Below are 19,989 nucleotides of genomic sequence, written 5' to 3'. Positions count from 1 at the left end.
AGAGGAATAAACATTAAGCCATCATAAACCATAATTATTTAAATAAATAAGTTGCTATGGCAACAAGTAAAAAAAAAATCACTTTCAGTTAAATTTTCCAGCTGCCATTTTGTTTTTCTATTCATTAAAAGTATTTTGTGTTTTTTACTCACATTGACGTCCTTCGGTGGATTCTTGCTTCCTGGAAGAGGGCAGATCATTTTGATTAGCAAATGTTCTGATGCGTGTTGTTCTGAGACTGTAAAGTGTTTCACCTCTGGTTCTGATGTAAACAACAACAACAACACAGATCATCAGGATCAGTCCTGCGATGCGCAGAATCAGCAGGATGGAGCTCAGAACGGGCCAGTCTGTGGAATCTGAACAACACGTCTTAAATGCTGCTTCATCTGCATGAATGACATGAATTTAAATAAATCATGTCTTCTGTTATTTACCTGAGAAGACAGGTGTGTAGTGAACCTCCGTCTGGACCTGGTCTTCCTGAACAAACCGGCAGCTGTATCTCCTGTAGTTTCCCGTCAGACGGCTCACAGTGAGAACTGAACTGCAGGTTTTGTCTCCATCCAACCCGACCTGTTTTTCCTGCAGCACATTCCCAGTTTCATTCAGCCAGACGATGCTCCCCGCTGGGCAGGAGAGGAGGTCGATGCACGGCAGAGAGCAGATTAAATCCACGATTTCATCATTTCTGCACTCAGCATCTGGTGGAGATGGAGAGACTGAAACAAGGAGAGAAAAACTTTGATCTCATTTCCCTGCTGAATTTCTGGCTGTAATAAGATGTAGATGTTGCAAACTGACAAGAACCAAACATCTTAACAAAATGAAGCTCCTCCTCCTGTGAAGGTAATTCTGCAAATGCGTTTCATCTTCCCTTTATCACATTATTTTGCAAAACAGAGTTGTTGTTTTATTTTTAAATTTTGGCATTTACATAAACATTTTCTAAAGCAAAACTTCTAAATGCTCATAAATACATTAATGGAAAATTTGCTTGACTTCACTGATTATTTTTAGACAAATGTTAAATTTTTTTATTATTTTGTTGGGCTCTTCAAACTTGATGATCTGCTGAGCATCGTTTTGATAGAACATTTTGTAAAATCTGTAAATAAAAATATTTTGCTGATAATTTCTGACAGTTAAGAAGCATAAAAACACAAGTTAAAAATACTCACTGGATAAAACACACAGCACAGTATTCAGAACATCCACAGAGTTCTGGTACCAACATCTGTAGTAATCAGCATCTGAGGTCGTGACCTTTCTGAGGACAACAGATCCTTCACTGTTCACACTCATCCTTCCAGATTGAGAAGACGCCTCCATCACTGTCCCATTCACCAGCAGAGACGGAGGATTTCTGCCGCGGCTCCAGTTAACCCCGACACGCGGGCCGGACTGGAAGAGCGGACAGGGCAGAACAACGTCTTCCCCACGTCCACGATAAGACACCTCATCTACTTTACTGCCGACATTTTCTGCAAAAAAAGGAAAAAAATTCAAAAACATGATTATTTACATCCTAATATTTGTAGAGACAAGAGAAAATTTGCTTCATATAAATGTTATTTTGCCAATTTTTTCAAACTGCATCTTCTTCTGTGGTAAGATTATCAATTATAAACTAATATGGAGACTGTGGAGGAGACCTCAAAAGGATAAGACTACAAAGACAACAATGTTGTATAAATCTAGAAATATCTAAAATTATAATTATACTTCTCTAAATATGCTACTGTGAGGAAGTATAATATAATTAATATAGTTCTCTTGCAAAAACGAGTGATACATGTTATCAATAAGGCTGGTTACCATGGTTACTAACATGCAAATCCACTGCTTTTTAAATCTGCTACAATGAAATGTTGATTGATTTTAAAATACCACAAAGAATGTTCCTGCCTGCTGAAGTATATTTTTTACATTAAAAGGACAAAAATTAGACTGACATGTTTTGATCGATGTTTTCCGGCAGAGTAGCTCAAACATGGAAAATGAAGAATGTGTGATATGAACCTGAGAAGACAGAGGTGTAGTGAACCTCTGCTTTGACCCGGCCTTTCTGGACAAACTGACAGGTGTATCTTCTGTAGTTTCCCATCAGACAGTTCACGGTGAGGACCGAAACGTCCCTCTTCAACACCAGTTTGTTTTCAGGACCGTCTCCAGTTCCATTCAGCCAGACAATGCTGCCCTCTGGAGGTGAGCAGGTGTTGGTGCTAGAGCACACCAGAGAGCAGCTCAAATCCATTAGATCCTGTTTACACTCAGAATCTGGTGGAGATGGAGAGACTGAAACAAGGAGAGAAAAACAGACTTTCATCTTATTTCCCTGCTGAGCTTCTGTTTCAGTGTTTGTGATATAAAACAGTTTCATGATGACAAGAAGCTCCTGAAACTGAGCGTAGAGTCTCATCAGGAGTAAAACTCAGTTTTATTTTTCATTTTACTCCACAGTTTAAAACTCCTGCTTGACTGAAACAGCAAGAGGTGGAATCTGCATAATGCAACCATGAGGAAGCAATCCTCATACTGACCATGCATGAGGCGACAGTGGAGAGGAAAAACTCTCCTTTAACAGGAAGAAACCTCCAGCAGAACCAGAACCAGGCTCAGTACAAACGGCCATCTGCCAAGACTGACTGGAGGTTTAAGACACCTGGCTCAAAAAATAGTTTTTTTTTTTTTATTTGTTTCCAAAAAATAAAAAACATCTAAATAGATGAAGTCATAAAGTTTTGCTGCATAAGTTTTAAGGCAGCCAAACAAAACTCCATAAATATCTGGAACTCAGACGTCAGAAAAGAGGCAACACTTTCGAGGACACACAATAGGAAGTGTCTTCAATATGTCGTCTTTGACACATTTTATTTTTATAGAATACTAATTGTTCGCGATGCTCCAGAATGTGATGAATCTACTGGAGGAATGACTTTCTAAGAGTTTGACCTGACTGTGGGAATCTGCAGCATAAAACTGGAGACAAAGATCTGCTCTAAAAGCTGAGAGGCAGAATGATTGAGGTTCAGGAGGTCCAATACTCACTGGACAAAACGAGCAGCTGGGTATCCAAAGCCTCCTTGGGGTTAAAGTAACATCTGTAGGATCCAGCATCTGAAGCCCTGACCCTCTTAATGGTCAGAGATCCTTCATGGTTCAGGCTCAGCCTTCCCGATCGGGACGAGGCCTCCAGCAGTGACCCATTCTTCACCAGGGGGTCAGGACCGCAGGTCCAGGTAACCCCGAAACGTGGGTCAGGGCGAAACCAAGAACACGACAAAGTCACATCTTCCCCACTTCCACAAAAGGAAAACATGGACATGACACCACAGACGCTCGCTGCAAAATAAAGAAGAAAAAGATGCACATTAAAAAATGTTTGACAATATTTGTAGACAGGAGAGAATGTAGTTAAATCAACATGATTAAAAATGAAGACCTTTTGCTCATTTCTTCATAAAAAAGTTCATCAGAACAAGTTTCATTGGTGAGCTTGAATTTTAGCCACAAATTTTAAAATTTTATAAATTTGATCAATTGAATCAAGACATCAAAAATGTATAATCAAAAAGAGTAAAATATGTTTACCTTCAAACTGAAGAACAAAGAGGAAAATAAATCTCAAAGCTGCCATCTTCCAGCTGCTGAACGCTGCGCAGCGTCTCTGTTTTCTGAATCTGTTTCTTATTTCCTGTTTCTGTCCGACTTACTGGTGAGTTCATCCAACCCCCACAATTCATCTCCATCAACATTTATTTGATTGTCATGCTGATTTTTGGCTGAACCACAAAAAAAATTATTTTTTCCCTCCTCTATGTTTTTGTCCCCGTTCCTTTCAGAGGAATGGTTCATTTGGCATCAAGATTGTTTTTTTGGGTTTTTTTACATTTTTCCAAAGTGCTTGTATATTTTAACCAGTAAACCAATTAACTGAACAATAATCTATCTTAAAAGATTATTTTAAAAGCTATCTTAAAATAATCTATCTTAAATAACATGTGCAGTATAACTACTGCACATGTTATATTGTACATAATATGATCAGTAAAAATATTTCACTGTTTGCAACATCAGTTTCAGTGAAACTAAAGAGGATGAAGCTTAGAGAAAAACTGAGGCTACAATCAGCATCCTGCTTCCTGTCACATTCTCAGAACTCTGTCACTAATCCATCCATCCATTTTCTAATCACCCTTCCTAATGGGGTCTGGAGGGTTGCTGGTTCCTCTCCAGCTGCGTTCCGGGCGAGAGGCGGGGTCACGGGGTCACCCTGGACAGGTCGCCAGTCTGTCGCAGGGCAACACAGAGACACACAGGACAAACAACCATTCACACACACTCACACCTAGGGAGAATTTAGAGAAACCAGTTAAACTGACAGTCATGTTTTTGGACTGTGGGATGAAGCCGGAGAACCCGGAGAGAACCCACCATGCACAGGGAGAACATGCAAACTCCATGCAGAAAGACCCCGGGCCGGGAATCGAACCCAGGACCTTCTTGCTGCAAGGCAGCAGCTCTACCAACTGCACCACTGTGCAGCCTCTGTCACTAACCACTAATGTTTAATGTTTCAATATTTAAAAAAAGCATAAAGACAAAAACTTCAAGTATAATCAGCTTCAGTCCAAACTGTTTCACATCAAATCCACCACAGATGATTTCTATTCAGAAAAAAACAAAAAACTTTTAGTTTCCAGCCAGATTTGCTCTTTTCCAGCACATGATCAAAATATTAACTACAGAAAATACATAAAGCTGCTCCTTTATGTACCACTGACTGAAAAACAAGTTATCCAAGAGGAGTGCTTTATATTTCATCAAAAGCAGCTTCAGTTTATCAGCTGCTTTATTTAAAAAAAGTCAACTTAAACTATTTTTGCATTTTAATCATGTTTAATGGTTTGCATTCGTGTCTTTTTCCTTCCTGTAAAAACAGAATTAATCTGATTACTTTCAGATGTTTTTTGATGATAACTTGATGTAGAGCTGCTTGTCAAACTCGTTTTCATTTTGGGTCAGATTAAGGTCAAGAACGTGTCTAAGGGGCCGTTTGAGGCGGAATGTGCTGATAAAATTACTAAAAGACTTAAAATATTAACAGATAGCTGTTTCTGCATTCGATGAGAACTTTTTGAAATAAAACATTTAGCATATTTTCACCTTTATCTAATTTTACACAATGCATATAAAACTGTTCATTTGACTGATGAATTAATATTTTTAAAATATTATGTTAGATTATATTTCTATAGTTTGGAGGGCCACATGAAATCTTCTGGTGAGCCATATTTGGCCCAAGGGCCTCAAGTTTGACACACGTAGGAGAAAGTCAGTATAACAAGAATAATTAGTAACGACTAATAGAGAAAAAACATTAAACATTACATTTTTTGGTGCCACTTTAAGATTTTTTTATTAAGATTACATTATAAGTAACTAACAGTAAACACATAACTAAGCTGTGAAATATTTGTAAACCGTTAGTAAGCAGATATTAAGCATAACTTAAAGATAATTCAAGTTTATTAGTTGTATCATCCATGCACACAGGAAATTAAAGATGCTTTATTTTACATGAAAACAAGACAGAAAATCACATTAACAAAGAAGTGTTAAAAAATATTAAAATGTAAGAAGGAAAAAAAAAACACTGACACGATAAAATTAAAAAAAGCAACATTTGACTTTCCTGCACAAGCTCCAGTACGCAGCAACGTTTTCAGTTTCTTCAACATTCACTTTATTCTTCCTTCACTTCCTGTCCTGCAGTTTCCTCACAACATTTAGACTGAAAACAGAAACATTTTTACTTCCACCTGATTCTTCTATGAGTTATTAGCATTGTAACATATAAATAGTGAAGCAGCATTAAAAACTTAAGATGTGAAGCTTGTTGTGATGGAGTTCAGCGACTCGCAGCAGAAGAACGAACTTCAATATTTTCATAGTTCAGGGAGTCGTCTCTGCAGACAACATGAACCTGAGATGAAAGAAAAAAAAAAAATCAACATATTAAAAACCTGATCTTGAATTTATTTTCAGGGTAGAATTATTATTTTGGTTCAAAAAGTCTAGAAATGTTTGACCCAAATATACAAATTAAATTGTTCTGACTAGATTATAATCACTGAACTAGTTATTGAAATTATTTGTATTTCCTGCAAAAAGGCTCAGAGGAATAAATCTTAGGTTGTCATAGAGTATATATACTAAAATAAATAAGCTTCCATGGCAACAAGGTAAAACAAACAAACAAAAAAAGATCAAGTCAAAAGTCTTTTTTTACTCACATTGACGTCCTTCGGTGGATTCTTGCTTCCTGGAAGAGGGCAGATCATTTTGATTAGCAAATGTTCTGATGCGTGTTGTTCTGAGACTGTAAAGTGTTTCACCTCTGGTTCTGATGTAAACAACAACAACAACACAGATCATCAGGATCAGTCCTGCGATGCGCAGAATCAGCAGGATGGAGCTCAGAACGGGCCAGTCTGTGGAATCTGAACAACACGTCTTAAATGTTGCTTCATCTGCATGAATGACATGAATTTAAATAAATCATGTCTTCTGTTATTTACCTGAGAAGACAGGTGTGTAGTGAACCTCCGTCTGGACCTGGTCTTCCTGAACAAACCGGCAGCTGTATCTCCTGTAGTTTCCCGTCAGACGGTTCACAGTGAGAACTGAACTGCAGCCTGAATCCAAGTTCTGACCAACTTTCTTTTCTTGCAGCACATTTCCAGTTCCACTCAGCCAGACGATGCTGCCCTCTCCACATGAGACGGGGTTGCAAATCAGAGAGCAAGTTAAATCCATGATTTTGTCCTTTTTACACTCAGAATCTGGTGGAGATGGAGAGACTGAAACAAGGAGAGAGAAAATTATTTTAAGGTTCTTTGACTAGCTGGATGGTTTTTAGTTACATTTATTTCACAACATTCTAGAAAAAAATAAGTTTTACTGCATCTTATTGTCACTTCACTACTCATATTATGAAGTTTCATCACTTTGAGTAACTGTGGCCAAGTTGACCGACACCAACTTTGTCTAACTGAAGAAGCTGGTTGACCTTCATGACCTCAGGAAACTTTTCTTAATATATTTTTAAAAAATACCGGCATAAACAAAAAATTTTCCTGCATAACATTTGATTTCGTAAAGCGGGGAGACTGGTTGATCTTTTGACCTTTAACCTTTGATCAATATCTTCAAAGCCAAAGCAGCACAAACAAAATATTTTGCTGCATAAACCAGAATAAATGTATTTGATTTGATTTTTAGATTTGAGGAAGTGAGGGGGAAACTTCTCAGGTTTTGCTTTGATATCCGTCCTGTTATTACAAACCGGTCCCCTGGTCACCACGAAGAAACAACTGAAGATGATCTTTGACTCTCCAGGCGGCAGAACGCTCAAGAGTCAAACTTATTCTTGCTAATCTTCATAATGTTTCCCAAAAACCTTGGGGAGATAAATGACTGGTTTATGAGTTTATTTATGGTTCAGAATATGATGGGATAAAATGGCGGAGTGAGTTCATATGAAATGGAGGTATGAATTTACAGGAGCATCTTCAAACAGATTTAAACTGGTTGCTAAGCAGCAGGTGATCCGATACTCACTGGACATAAGACACAGAGCATTGACCGAAACGTTGACGGACGTTGGAAACTGACATGTGTAGACGCCGGCGTCTGAAGCCCTAACTTTCTTGATGATAAGAGATCCGTTAATGTTCACACTCAGCCTTCCTCCTGGAGCCCAGGCGTCCATCACCGTCCCGTCCATCACCAGAGTTTCTCCGCCGCGACGCCATTTGACCCCAAAATGTGAGTCAGATTGAGGAAGTTGACACAACAAAACCACGTCCTCCCCAAGCGGACGGTAGGTCTCCATTCTGTACACGGCACAGACACTGACTGCAAGACAAAATATAAAAAAAAAAAACTTTAAAAATCCAGACTAATATTTGCAGATGCTTAACAGTCCAAAATATTATAAATATTCCTGTTAGCTGATAGGAAGTCTTGCTGTTTCAGCTCTCAAATATCTGTTTTAATAGAATCAATCAGCACAACTTAATTTAACTTCCTCTGACGTTTTGAAAGTGTTTGTTTAAAAATCCCAATGTAAAAAATATACTTTCAGTGCCATGTTCTTCGCTCTTCGACTGAAGTGACGATCACCATTAAACACAAGAACTTTTAAACTCCAATGCATTTCAAACTATTGCCGTAAACTAAAATAATTACTTCAAATAATAATAAAAACCCTTTTACCTTCAAACTGAAGCAAGAAAATGAATAGCGTTCCAAGGAAAGACATCGTTCGCCTGACCTCTTCAGCCAAAGCTGCTTTTAAAGCCACGTAAAAGTAGAAGTTCATTCATTTCCTGTTTGTGGTCGATTTCTGTGGAAAAGATTGTAAAAAAACAGCAGCATTCAAAATGCAGCGAGCAACATTTATATACAGCTAAACAAATGTTTACCTGTTGGTGGAAAATTATGTTTCACTGAATCTTTTCAAATGAACTCAGATCACAGAGCAAAGGGAAACTGTTCAGAGAAATAAACCTGGATGTTCAGATTATTACCATGTTATGAAATTGTCTGTTGCCTGAAAAACAATGACTCATCTTATTTATTTATGTGACCTCAGTTTGATATTTCTGATGCTCAGAAATCAGCTGTTCTTGTTATTTAGTTTGATGGCTACCACAGAAAAATGCAACAGATTTTAAAATAACTACTTTTTGTTCCCACAGATCTTAATCTGTTTAACTTTAAACCCAAACCTGCTGTTGGTTTTGCAACATCAGTGAAATGAGGAACCAAATAAAAACACATTTAAATACAAACAAAAAATACTGTTCAGAATAAAATACATATTTACATTGTCTTACAGTCCCACAGTAAATATGTGGAGTGAGTAAATAAAGAAGTTTCACATACAGACGTCCTTTAATGTGTTGAAGAAACCAGAGAACCAAACTGGTTTCCATGAACCACCAAGGTTAGGAACCAAAACTCAGGTCACAGTGGAAAAACTTGAGTCAGGAAAATCATCTTATCTTGAATTTACTGAGTTCTGACACAATAACACAAAACAAACCACAGCAACATGCTCTTCAGTTCACTTCCATTTATGCAATAAAACTAATTTTATTTTCTTTGCATATAAAATATTTGAAGTCAGTGAAGGTTGAGAAAGGAAACCTCTAAATCTTTTAAAAGATCCAAAGCAGTAATGCTGCAATGTTTTTAATGTTTTGCTACAAGTTAAAATGGAGAACATTTTACAAAGAGAAGATTAACAGATTTAAAGTGTAAATTAATGACGTGTTTCTTCCGTTGCTTTCTTATATGTAAGAAAGTTTATGAGATTTTTAATATATTTCAAAAATCTCCAGAGGATATGGATTCAGATCATATCTTATAATCACAACAATAAACTGACTCACCTTCTGGCTTAAACGCTTCGACACTTTGATGTTTTTATTTTTATACACATCAGTGATCCGTTCATTTCTATTTTGAGTGATGAATCCTGTTATTAAAAAGATAAAACTACACAGCAGTAAAGTCTGACATCACGTCATACACCTGAAAGTCATTAGTCTAATCAGAAAAATGTTACCTTTCAAATGATGCGTTCAAAACTGCAGGACATCAGAGTGCAGGCAGCTTCACACTGCCTCAGTAAAACCTCCAGATAATAAAAAATACAGGAGGAATAAAACTGTTACTCTTAATATAGAATTACAGTTTAAATATCTACTAATTTAACATGAATATGAAGCGATTTACTGACAATGTATAGCTGATATATTTTAGTCTAACCACTAGGGGGCAGCAAATTGATACTATTAGAAACCTGCTGTGCTGGTTGTTAATGGTTGAAGTGGACAGTCTGGTCTAAAATGTTTATAGTGCTTATAGTTTGTACTATTACATATAAATCCACCAAAATGGCCTCTAATCACAAAAACAAAAACAGTTTACAGTCAACGAGGCTTTCAGAAAGATTAAAAATCAATGAGTTGGAAAGCAAAATGTAACCAAAGAAAATGTTTTATTTTCAACTTTCATACATAATAACAATTTTAAAATAGGGTTTACATAGTTATTAAAAACAATACACAACATTAAAAGAAATACAAAACAATATTAACTGAGTATCTGGTTTTAAAATGAGCTTTTAGCTGCTTATAAAAAGAAACTACATGATGGAGTCCAGATCCCTGAGACTCAGAGGGAGACGGCTGAGACTCTGTCTCATTTCCACTCTGATCTCTGTAATCCAGAACCAGGATCATCAAACTGGAGCCAGAGCAGCTGACAGAGAGAAACATGTGGAAACATGGAGGGTTTAAACTCAAGCTTTGATGAAACAGTCAAAACAATCTGATGTATAAACTCAGGAGAGATAAATAATAATAAAAAACATTTTGGATAAATCCAGAAAAAAAAATGAAACTGAGAAGAACAGAAAATAAAACTTCAGTTTGTTCAGATGCAGCGATCAAAATCTGAGTTTGTTGTGTTTTGAAAGTTGTATTTTGCACAATTAAGGTGGATTTAAACTAACATCAAGTCAACATTTGTGGATTTTAATGCATCACTTACTACATATTCATGCTGTAAATATGTGGACATTATTTACAGTATTTACAGTAAACTTTATCATGTAACTCAGTCACAGAACATTTCTACTAAGAAACCTTTATGATCATTTAAAAACAACAGAAATCGTCCAAAACATGAATAAATGAAATGTTTGGTGTCTCTGAAACCTAAACCCAGCAGGTCACTTCCTGTAAGGCGGATTATTAAACGTCTGACTTCCTGTTTCCTCTTTTTGGCTCAGTGAGGCAGCTGTAGAGGTCGTTGGGATCGATGTTCACCTCGGTCTTTTTTTTAGTCCTCACAGCAGAATAAGTCACAGTTTCCTCATCCGGTTGGACCTGCAGCACAAAAACCACAAACCGTTTCAGTTCCATATGAAAGACTTTCCACTTGTAGACATTTGGTTGTTGAAATATATCACATTAAAATAGTCTCACTCTTTTTTCTCTTAAAAATAGTATTTAGTTATGCAGTGTGTTTTTATTAAAGTTTTTTCCCACAGCAGAGCTGATTGTTTTGTTGTCAACTTTTCTATTTTCAGTTTTTTTCATCTTTTGTCCAAAGGCCACGTTACAGCCTTGTCCTGTCACTGTGGGAAAACGAGAGATTTCCTCCCAACAAAGTTGCTTAGTTGGCGTCTCTAACCTGTCATGAAAGGAGCTACAGGGGAAAAAGTCTAATTGAGACATGGCTAACTGGATTAGACATAAACATGGATTATTCATTTAGTCTGGGTAAACAGAACCAGGAAGAAGAGAGCAGTTGAATGGTAGATGGTGTAATCCTCTGTACCATTTTACTGTAAGCCAGATTTAAAACATGGCAACAACCAAGTAACGATTCTTCAAAGTACCTTTTAGAAACATCAGTTTGAGTTTTACTTTCCATATTCAAACTACACATTAAATGTTTCCAGTTTAGAGTTACAGGATCTTCATGTAACATTAATTTTACACACATTTGTAAAAGAGTGTTATTACTGCTGAGGCGAGGAGCGGCCATATTGTATTTTGATATGCAAGGAGTGTAACTTTATCACAGAGAAACTGTAATCATACTATTCTATTTAACAAAGTCATGTTAACAGATGAATGCAGTCAGTCTTCTACCTGCAGCTTAGATTGGATTTATTTCATTCCTTGGTTTTATGGAATCAAACTAATTTAAAATGAGACAATAATAAACTCTTTGGGTCTCTTACCTTGATCTTCTCAGAGGGTTTGGAGTGGCTAACAGTAGCGTAGGTCAGGTTGGCCTGCAGCTCATCCTGAGAACAAACAGTTTACATTTATCTGCTGTTACAGTGAAACTCTTCTGTCTTATTCTGTCCTGCTGGGTTCGTCCATTTCACTCATTTTATTTACCCAGGAAGAGACAACATGTCCAACACACACACTGAGATACAACATGTCTTCTGCTAAGGAGTCTACAAAGTGAAAGTTGTCCATGTAGTTTGATCGACTTTCAAAAGACAGAAAACAAAACAAACCAGATGAGATATTCTATCAAATCAAGTTCCAGGAGAAGTTAAGTTTGCAAAGCTGCCTGAATATTTGGAAGCATTTGGGTTCACAGTGTCATGAGACACATCTCAGTTCTAACTGCTGAGCACGGTGGAGGAGGACTGGTGATGTGGGATTGTTTTTAGAGACTGAACCGTTTTCAGCCATTAAACCAACCATGAACTTTTCTGTGTGTCAGAGAATCCTGACTGTGAGAAAATCTCTGAAACTGAAGCTTCAGCCAAACCGGGTCATGATGTGACATCACTGGTCCAGAAACATGAGATGATTCTGATTCTCACAGAGTTGACAGAAGATCAGTGGAGAAAAACAAACTAAAACCAAAACGATGATATTTAACAAAGTGTCTGTGAGACAAAAGGAAAATGTGAACTTAAAATTATTACTTTTGTTTAATCAAATGTCAATAAAACTCTACAGATTTCCTGTTTCATAATTAATAAACAGAAATGAGGGACAGAAACTTTTAACAAATGATCCAGGCAGGTTTTGAACTTGAGACGGTCCTGTCAAAGTCTGTCAGCCTCAGTTCACAGGTGAGTCTGACCAACATAAAGAGTTCAAATTATAAACATTATATTTCATATTGACTTACTTATTATATTATTTCTTCCAGAAAACAGCTGCTACTGCATTTCACTGACTGATAAACATCAGATTTTCTTCAACTCTCAGTCGTTAGTTGCAGCTAAATGTCTTTATTTAGAACAAAACAGTTTGTTTTGTTCTCTGATGAGTTTACAAAAGAGGAAGAACCTGAAGTCATTTCCTGTCACTTCAGACTTCCTGAGAGCTAAAGTTGCTGCAGGAGTGTCACAACAGTTTGCATGTACAAAAACAGTTCCAGTTTTCCACCCGTTAAAACCACATTGAGTGATTTGATGTTTTTTCTCCAAACTCCATGTCGATGTTTTTGTGTCGATACTCACATACTGATGATTTTCAACGGATGAATCTTGATTTTCTGAAACAAAAGAAAATAAACCATCATAATCATTTTCAGAAGAAAATTTTAGTGATCACATCGAACTTCTGCTTATTTTTAACCACTATTGGTTCACTGCGCTGTGGTAACTATGGAAACGGTTCCTTCTCATTCTGAGAAAAGTCTTTCAGAGTTAGATGTCAGAAATAGAAGTGAAATAAAACAGAAAATAACTGCAGCTCAAAACCTTTCTGTGTTCATCCTGCACACGTTTAAGTTCGGCTCGGCGCTGTGTGAAGCTTCACAGGGAGCCACACTCAGTTTTCAGTTAGACTTTGACTATGCCATCCTGACACTTTCATGTGGCCAACAGTCACATGGCAACAGAGTGCCCATGTGATCCAGGCCTGCATTTTACAGCTCATGAACTACTTGTGCTGATCAAAACAATTTTAAAGATTTAGCTATAATATTTTTGCGGTTTTAGAAAAGTTTTGTATCCAAATAAAGCAGCTTAATCTGATTCTATAAGAGGCCTTTCTCTTTCTGAGCCATGGTTGGTTTATTCAGACTGTTTCAGACATTTTGTTTAGGATGCATCGATTTATCAGCCAGTCGATGTATCTGTGTCGATTTTTACATGTGAAGCCGATTTTATCCTCCGATGTTATTGACCTCGGCAAAAGTCTAAAAATCCTTTCTATCATGAGAAAAGTTTGACTGACAAACCAGCTGACCAGGTCATGTCTGCACATTTTCCGTTAACAATGTTGTTAACAGACAATATTGTTGTCATTGTTGCCAATTCAGCAACTTTCTTGATATATTGAGCAACATTTCAGACAAAAATGTTATCGGTCAAAATCAGAATCGTTAAGTTCTGAATTTGGCCAAATTCACAGTATAATGAAGTAACTCTGTTAACTTGTTAAAAAAATGCTGAATGTATCAAATATGATTGAAAAGAAAACTGACTTTATAGTTTAATTCTTTCAAATTGGGGCGCTGTCTCTTTAAAACTCCACCTTAATGAAGTCATCACAACATGGCTCCTCTGTTAACAGACAGCTGTTCATCACATGCAAACATGTTGGGATGCGTTTTATTTTAATTCTTCATCTAAAGTTCTTTCATACTAACAAAGACGTTTTTATAAATGAGTAAATTTGCATGAACTCAGTACCTGCTGTGGTTTTGTGATCCTCTTTATTTCTGGTTTTCCTGAGTTTGATGAAAACAGCAGCCAGAACAACCAGCAGCAGCAGAACGCCGATCACTGATCCGAGGATGATGATGGTGGTGGTACTGATGGTACCGGGACCGGCTGTTAAAAGATTCAGATTACAAATCATCCATAATGTATGATAGGATTAAAAAGATATCACTAGATTTCAATAAATATTCATAGGATTGATATAATCACACATTTTTATTTAAATTTTCTTTTCATAAGATGACATCATACCTTCAGATCCATAGTGAGCTTCTATCTTCACTTTGTTTCCTTCAACAAACTGGCAGGTGAATCTTCTGCTGCTCTGAAGATTCACAGTCAGACGAGAAACACAACCCGTCTGTCTTCTATATTTATATCCATCACCTTCACCAGTCAGTTCACTTCCTGTCTCATCCAACCAGAGGAAACTTTTATCTGGACAAGAACCTGATGATCTGGATCTCAACAGAGAACACTCTAATGTGAAGTCATTCTTTGTTGGATCAGAATCTGTTAGAGAGACTGAAAGAAAATAACAACATTTCAGTATTAAAGACGTTTTCTAAAGTCAGAAACTAACAAAATGAAGTTTTATTTTCATTCTTGTGCTGTTCACATGGTTTTCTGTGTCTTTAGTTTTGAGCCGATTCATGTCATGATCCTCATTTCTGTTATTCTTTGCACTTGTATTGTTTTCCTTCTTAAGCCTCTCAGTGAGACCGACAGTCACTGCCAGATTATCAAACACTTTTAGCTCGTAGTTTCTCAGCTCTCTCACTTCACCTGTTCGTTCCAATCACACTCTTATTCCCTGGATTGGCCCCTTTGTCTTGTCTTTGTTGGATTGTCACTGTTTGCTCATCTGGATTTCGACCCAAGCCTGTTTTTCAGATACCGACCCACTGATACCTGTTCTGCTCTCTGACTCTTGGTGTATGAATGAGGTTTTGCAAAGATTTGGATCTGGATTTTGCACTTTAGCTGAACATGAAGGAGGACGGTGTTCGTCTTCCCGGACCGTAGCAGAGTTTGGTGAGCTGCCCTCCATCAGCACTTCTCCTCCATCAGGAACTCCTTCCAGAACCCTCCATCAGAGCAACATCTGCTCGACCCAACTGATCGTTTCAGGACCTGATCAGCAGGTCAGGTTAGTGTACTCTCCACACACTAACAGATTCCTACGGAAATATTTCTCAAGTCCCCGATCTGCGCTGTCTTTTAATAAATCTGAGTTTTCTGCTTACTCCTGTGTTGTGGCTGATTTTCAGGGTCCATCCAGTGAATCTTTACACTAATGAATCTATTCTGTGCAAACATTACAGATTAATATATGGCAGTAACTGAAGGTGAGCCACTGGATTTAAACCACAACAACATAAAAAACATCATAATGAGAGAAATGAACAGTTTAGTTTAGTCTCTAAAATCAGACAGATCCAGTTCCAGTCCTGACAAAAACACATCAAGATCTAAACTTTCAGATCTATAAAAGACTGAAATCAGCAGGTAGAGTCATTAGTTTAGATTACTTACTGATCATCATGTTTAGATACACATCTGTATTATATCCACAGCTGTAACGTCCAACATCTTCAGCTGTGATGTTGTTGATGATCAGAGAACAATTTCTGTCCAAACTCATCCTGGCAGAACGAGGTGAACTCTGAACCATTCCTCTATGAACTTCCTGTTTCCTGTTCATGATTTTATTTCTCTGATAAATCCAGTCAACAGAGGAGCATGAGTCGGATGATGAAGGTCTGTTACAGGGCAGAACAGCTTCATCTCCTGCTCTGTGGTAGAGATGGACTGGAAAAAACATTCAGAGAAATATTTTACTATTCATTTAGTTAATAATACAATATCAGTCTCTTGTTCTGCCTGAATTCACTTGAAATATAGAAAATGTAAAAAGATTAAATGCATCATTAACAATAACATTTACTCAACATTTGAACTATAAACATTTTTCTCAACTCTACAGAAACAATTATTTAATCTTTGCAGGTCCTTTTATCAGCCTTTGATTCAAGAAGAGTAATTTACTATGTAACAATATTAATGAGTTTTTAAGATAAACAATGTGTACATTTTAGCTAAAAGCATATAAATATAAATATATATAAATATATATGGAACAGACTCTAAACACCAGAGCAATAGAGGATCAGTTCTACCAGACAAAACTCAAACTGTAGGTTGTTTTTTGTACAATATGAGGCCCCTGAGAAAGTCCAGCACATAACAGCCGGGTGCAAGATGGCAGGGAAAATATAACAAAGTGGTGGACATAGTGTACAGAAACATCAGTGCAGAATATGGACTGGAAGCCCAGAGATCACAGTGGGGAATCCTCCAAAAGGTGGAGGAGAATGATGGAGTTAAGATCCTGTGGGATTCCAGATCCAGACAGACAAAATGATGATGGTGAACCAACCGGACATTATGGAGGTGGATAAACAACAGAGGAAAACAGTTATGATGGATGTAGCAACAGTTATTGCAACATGAGAAACTAAAGAAATACCAGGACCTTAGAGAGGAACTGGAAAAGGCCTGGAAGGTGAAGACCACAGTGGCTCCTGAGGTCATTGGGGCCCCTGGGGGCCCTCAGGGTCCTGACCCCCAAACTGAAGCAGTGGCTAAATCAGATCCCAGGAACAACATCAGACATCTCAGTCCAGAAAAGTGCAGTTCTAGGCTCAGACAAGTTACTGTGCAGAACCCTGAGGCTCCCAGGCCTCTAGAGGAACCGAACCCAGAGGATGAGAGAGACTAGAAACCGAGGGAATTATTTATTCTTCAATAGAAAAGGTTCACAAATCTGAAAACATCTCCAGAATCTCAGAAGTTTTAATTTCTTTTATTTGCATTAAAACTTTATTTTCTCCTGAAGAACTGGATGATTTATTGTTAAAACTCAGTTTATTATCCAACCTGGAAACTGACCAACATGTGACTCTCAGTCTGAAGTCTCTGTGAGGATTTCTGTCTTTAACACACTGATCTGTCTCTTCTGTCTCTAACAGACTCTAAAAGTTGCTGCTCTATTCTGGTGTCACTTTTTAAAGGTTCCCTACAAAACGCTGCACTGGTCACTTTGTTCCACACAAACATTCAGACGGTTCACTGATCAGTTCAGTGAATCTGTTTCACTTCATATTATTCATTTCATATACCATTCATATTATTACCATAAATCTCACTCAGTATCTGTAAATTAATTGAATATTTGTAACAACAGTCTTTGTCCTCTTTGCTTTCATGCAGGATGTTTCACTGATCTAAAGCTGCAGCAGAAAAATAAAAAAGTTCTGAACCTTTTTTATCTCAGAGGAGAAAATCAAGTTTTATTTCAGATAGAAAACTAGTTATGAAAATATACTGTAATCTGTCTACAAAGACAAATGATAACATATAAAAAATATAAATAATCACATAAAATAGTAGAAATTCCTGCTGTTTATCTCATTTACTCTGAAGAAAAAAAGACATCATACCTTGTCTGATCAGATGATGTGTGTATTGAACTTCAACCTTCACTTTGTTTCCTTCAACAAACTGGCAGGTGAATCTTCTGTTGGTGTCGCTCTGATGCTTCACAGTTAGAGAAGAAAAACATCTTTGTGTTGATCTGCGATCATCATTTTCACCAGTCAGTTCACTTCCTGTCTCATCAAACCAGCGGAAACTTTTCTCTGGACAAGAAGTAAATTCTTCGTCTCTCCACAGAGAACATTGTAATGTGAAATCTTCATTTGTTGAATCAGCGTCTGAAACTGAAGGAAAAAATACAAATACAGTTTTCTCTAAAATATGTTAAAGTAACTTTCTCAGAGATGAGAACTTTAATAAAGTCTTAGACTCTCAGGCTGCAGAATGTAGAATATAAAATAAATTATAATCATTACTTTTTTTGTAATGTTTTTCCATTTTACATGATTATTGATCTACATTATTATTACAGATCTGATCAGGTTTTGATCAGCTTGATGGAAGAAAACAAGTTATATACAAAGTTGATTATTCAAAGCTTTGATCAAACATTGAACAATAAAAGATAAACTGATTAAATCTAAACTGAGCACAATGTTCACTCTAATGAGCCGACTTCATGATGTCATCACAGCTTGGCCCCGCCCCCAGCTCAAACAGGAAGTAGAAGAAACAACAGAGGTTGGCTGGGAAAAATAAAAACCTGATTGCAAGCTTCATTTCAGACTGTGTGGACTGATGGGTAATGTTTACTTGAATCTAAATAAATGATTGTTTCTCTGACTGAACAACATCTGAACTTCTGACTGCATCAGGTCACTGAGAGGTTCCCTCATGTTAAAGTCCAAAGAAGTTCAAGGTTTCAGAGAAAAAGGAAATCAGAACTGATGATGTCAGAAACATCTGTCCAACATTTCACCAAGTTGATCAGAAGGAAACAGTCTGAGTGTTAAAACATTCAGGTTTTCATACTTACTGGTTAAAACATTCAGAAAGACTAAACCATCAAAGGTGTTTTCTGAACCAGGTCTACAGACGTATCTTCCAGCATCATCAGCAGTGATGTTGTTGATGATCAGAGAGCAACTATTGTCCAAATTTAACCTGGAAGCTCGAGGTGAACTCTGAACAACTTTACCATCTTCAACCTCTGTGTGAGCTGAGCTTCTTTCTCTGTAGTAAAACCAGTTAATAATGGAGCATGAATAACCTGACGAAGGACTGTTACAAGGTAGAACAACATTTTCTCCTTCTCTGTGATACAGATGAATTTCTCCTCTGGTTCCTGCAGCAGAAACAAAAACACATTAAAGTTTTACAGATTTCATTCTTCACCAAATAATCATGAAGGTGAAATTAGAAATGTTTTATTCATCTTGTTTTCCTGGTGCTGAATTATTTTTACATTGTTCAGTCTTGATGACAATAAAATAAAATTTTCACTCATAAATGCCATAAATATTGATTTTATAGTTATTATAAGTTAATGTTTCCATAAAAAATTAAAATTTCTTTTAACTTTTCTCATCTTCCTTTGAAAGAAAACAGATCTTTACCTTCAAACTGAAGCACAACGACCAGAACCAGAACCAGAACCAACATCTCCTGTCCGTCTATCAGCTGCTGATCTGAGAATTTTCTCTGCTGCAGATCTGAAAATACTGATCATATTTCCTCTTTGTGGCTGAAATAAAGGATAAAAACAGATTCACACCAACACCCACCATGTATCCTGTCACTATGATGTCGTCACATTTGGGTTCTTTAGAAACTGACAAAAAACCAGAGATAGAAGGAAGTAGTTGTACAAACTTTATCTAGTAATAAACGTTTTAATAATTTTTAAATGATTCACTTTGTAACACTGAGAACTAAAATGTTTTCGCTGTGAACTGATTGTAAAGAACATAGAACAAATGTTTGGTTTATTTTTTATTTCTATTATTTTCTATACAGCTTGTGTTCATTTCCTTCATAAACAGGAACTTTGACTGACACTAATGAGCTGCAGTCAGTCCACTAACAGCAGCAGCTCTGAGACTCTGCAGACAGAGAATCAAACCGAGTCAGAACAGAATCCAATCAGGTCCAACTGGATCCTTCCAGCAGAGGCTTCAGACTCAGGCAGTGGGTCACATTTGGTCCATGAGAACATTCAGCATGTCTGCTAGAGCTGGATCACTGGGAACAAACCATTCACT

The 19,989-nt window shown here is 37.0% G+C and overlaps 4 protein-coding genes across 8 annotated transcripts in view; all 4 read right to left on the bottom strand.

Moving 5' to 3' along the window:
* The window catches only part of LOC122825883, a 3,762-nt gene extending 419 nt beyond the window's left edge, over window positions 1–3,343 (bottom strand). Inside the window, exons 1-6 of the mRNA XM_044107464.1 lie at window positions 3,052–3,343; window positions 2,023–2,298; window positions 1,182–1,484; window positions 438–722; window positions 255–359; window positions 153–181 (exon numbers count right to left, since the gene is read on the bottom strand). Of these exons, the coding sequence (XP_043963399.1) occupies window positions 153–181; window positions 255–359; window positions 438–722; window positions 1,182–1,484; window positions 2,023–2,298; window positions 3,052–3,328 (1,275 nt within the window). The 5' untranslated portion in view covers window positions 3,329–3,343. The remainder of the gene's footprint in view (window positions 1–152; window positions 182–254; window positions 360–437; window positions 723–1,181; window positions 1,485–2,022; window positions 2,299–3,051) is intronic.
* The window catches only part of LOC122825889 (twitchin-like), a gene marked incomplete at its 5' end in the record, with an annotated part of 33,888 nt that overhangs the window by 6,727 nt on the left and 7,172 nt on the right, over window positions 1–19,989 (bottom strand). The window lies entirely within an intron of this gene.
* The window catches only part of LOC122825878, a 26,783-nt gene extending 6,794 nt beyond the window's left edge, over window positions 1–19,989 (bottom strand). Inside the window, exons 1-9 of one of the 3 annotated variants that reach the window (XM_044107456.1) lie at window positions 19,345–19,989; window positions 18,765–19,073; window positions 17,794–18,072; window positions 15,827–16,102; window positions 14,543–14,815; window positions 14,261–14,401; window positions 13,082–13,116; window positions 11,831–11,896; window positions 10,107–10,967 (exon numbers count right to left, since the gene is read on the bottom strand). In XM_044107456.1, coding sequence (XP_043963391.1) covers window positions 10,833–10,967; window positions 11,831–11,896; window positions 13,082–13,116; window positions 14,261–14,401; window positions 14,543–14,815; window positions 15,827–16,102; window positions 17,794–18,072; window positions 18,765–19,073; window positions 19,345–19,390 — 1,560 coding nt within the window. In that variant the 5' untranslated portion in view covers window positions 19,391–19,989 and the 3' untranslated portion in view covers window positions 10,107–10,832. Of the gene's footprint in view, window positions 1–10,106; window positions 10,968–11,830; window positions 11,897–13,081; window positions 13,117–14,260; window positions 14,402–14,542; window positions 14,816–15,826; window positions 16,103–17,230; window positions 17,294–17,793; window positions 18,073–18,764; window positions 19,074–19,344 lie in introns of those variants that run through there. The other 2 variants (XM_044107458.1, XM_044107457.1) reach the window with 2 other exon arrangements.
* Window positions 5,515–9,633, bottom strand: LOC122825887. Of its 3 annotated transcripts, none has more exons than XM_044107472.1 (7): window positions 9,465–9,633; window positions 8,284–8,413; window positions 7,627–7,923; window positions 6,585–6,866; window positions 6,402–6,506; window positions 6,300–6,328; window positions 5,515–5,989 (listed from the first exon to the last, which is right to left on the bottom strand). In XM_044107472.1, the coding sequence occupies exons 2-7, from the start codon at window positions 8,387–8,389 to the stop codon at window positions 5,915–5,917; spliced, it is 894 nt and encodes a 297-aa protein (XP_043963407.1). In that variant the 5' UTR covers window positions 8,390–8,413; window positions 9,465–9,633; the 3' UTR covers window positions 5,515–5,914. The 3 variants fall into 3 exon arrangements, with proteins under 3 accessions (XP_043963407.1, XP_043963408.1, XP_043963406.1); XM_044107473.1 differs by having other exon boundaries at window positions 7,681–7,923; window positions 9,465–9,618; XM_044107471.1 differs by having other exon boundaries at window positions 8,284–8,425; window positions 9,465–9,607.

Source organism: Gambusia affinis, linkage group LG22 (genome assembly GCF_019740435.1).
Source record: "Gambusia affinis linkage group LG22, SWU_Gaff_1.0, whole genome shotgun sequence".
In the NCBI taxonomy this organism is placed as follows: Eukaryota; Metazoa; Chordata; class Actinopteri; order Cyprinodontiformes; family Poeciliidae; genus Gambusia; species Gambusia affinis.
Note: the sequence above shows the minus strand (reverse complement) of the source record. Positions and strands in the feature narration are given on the sequence as shown.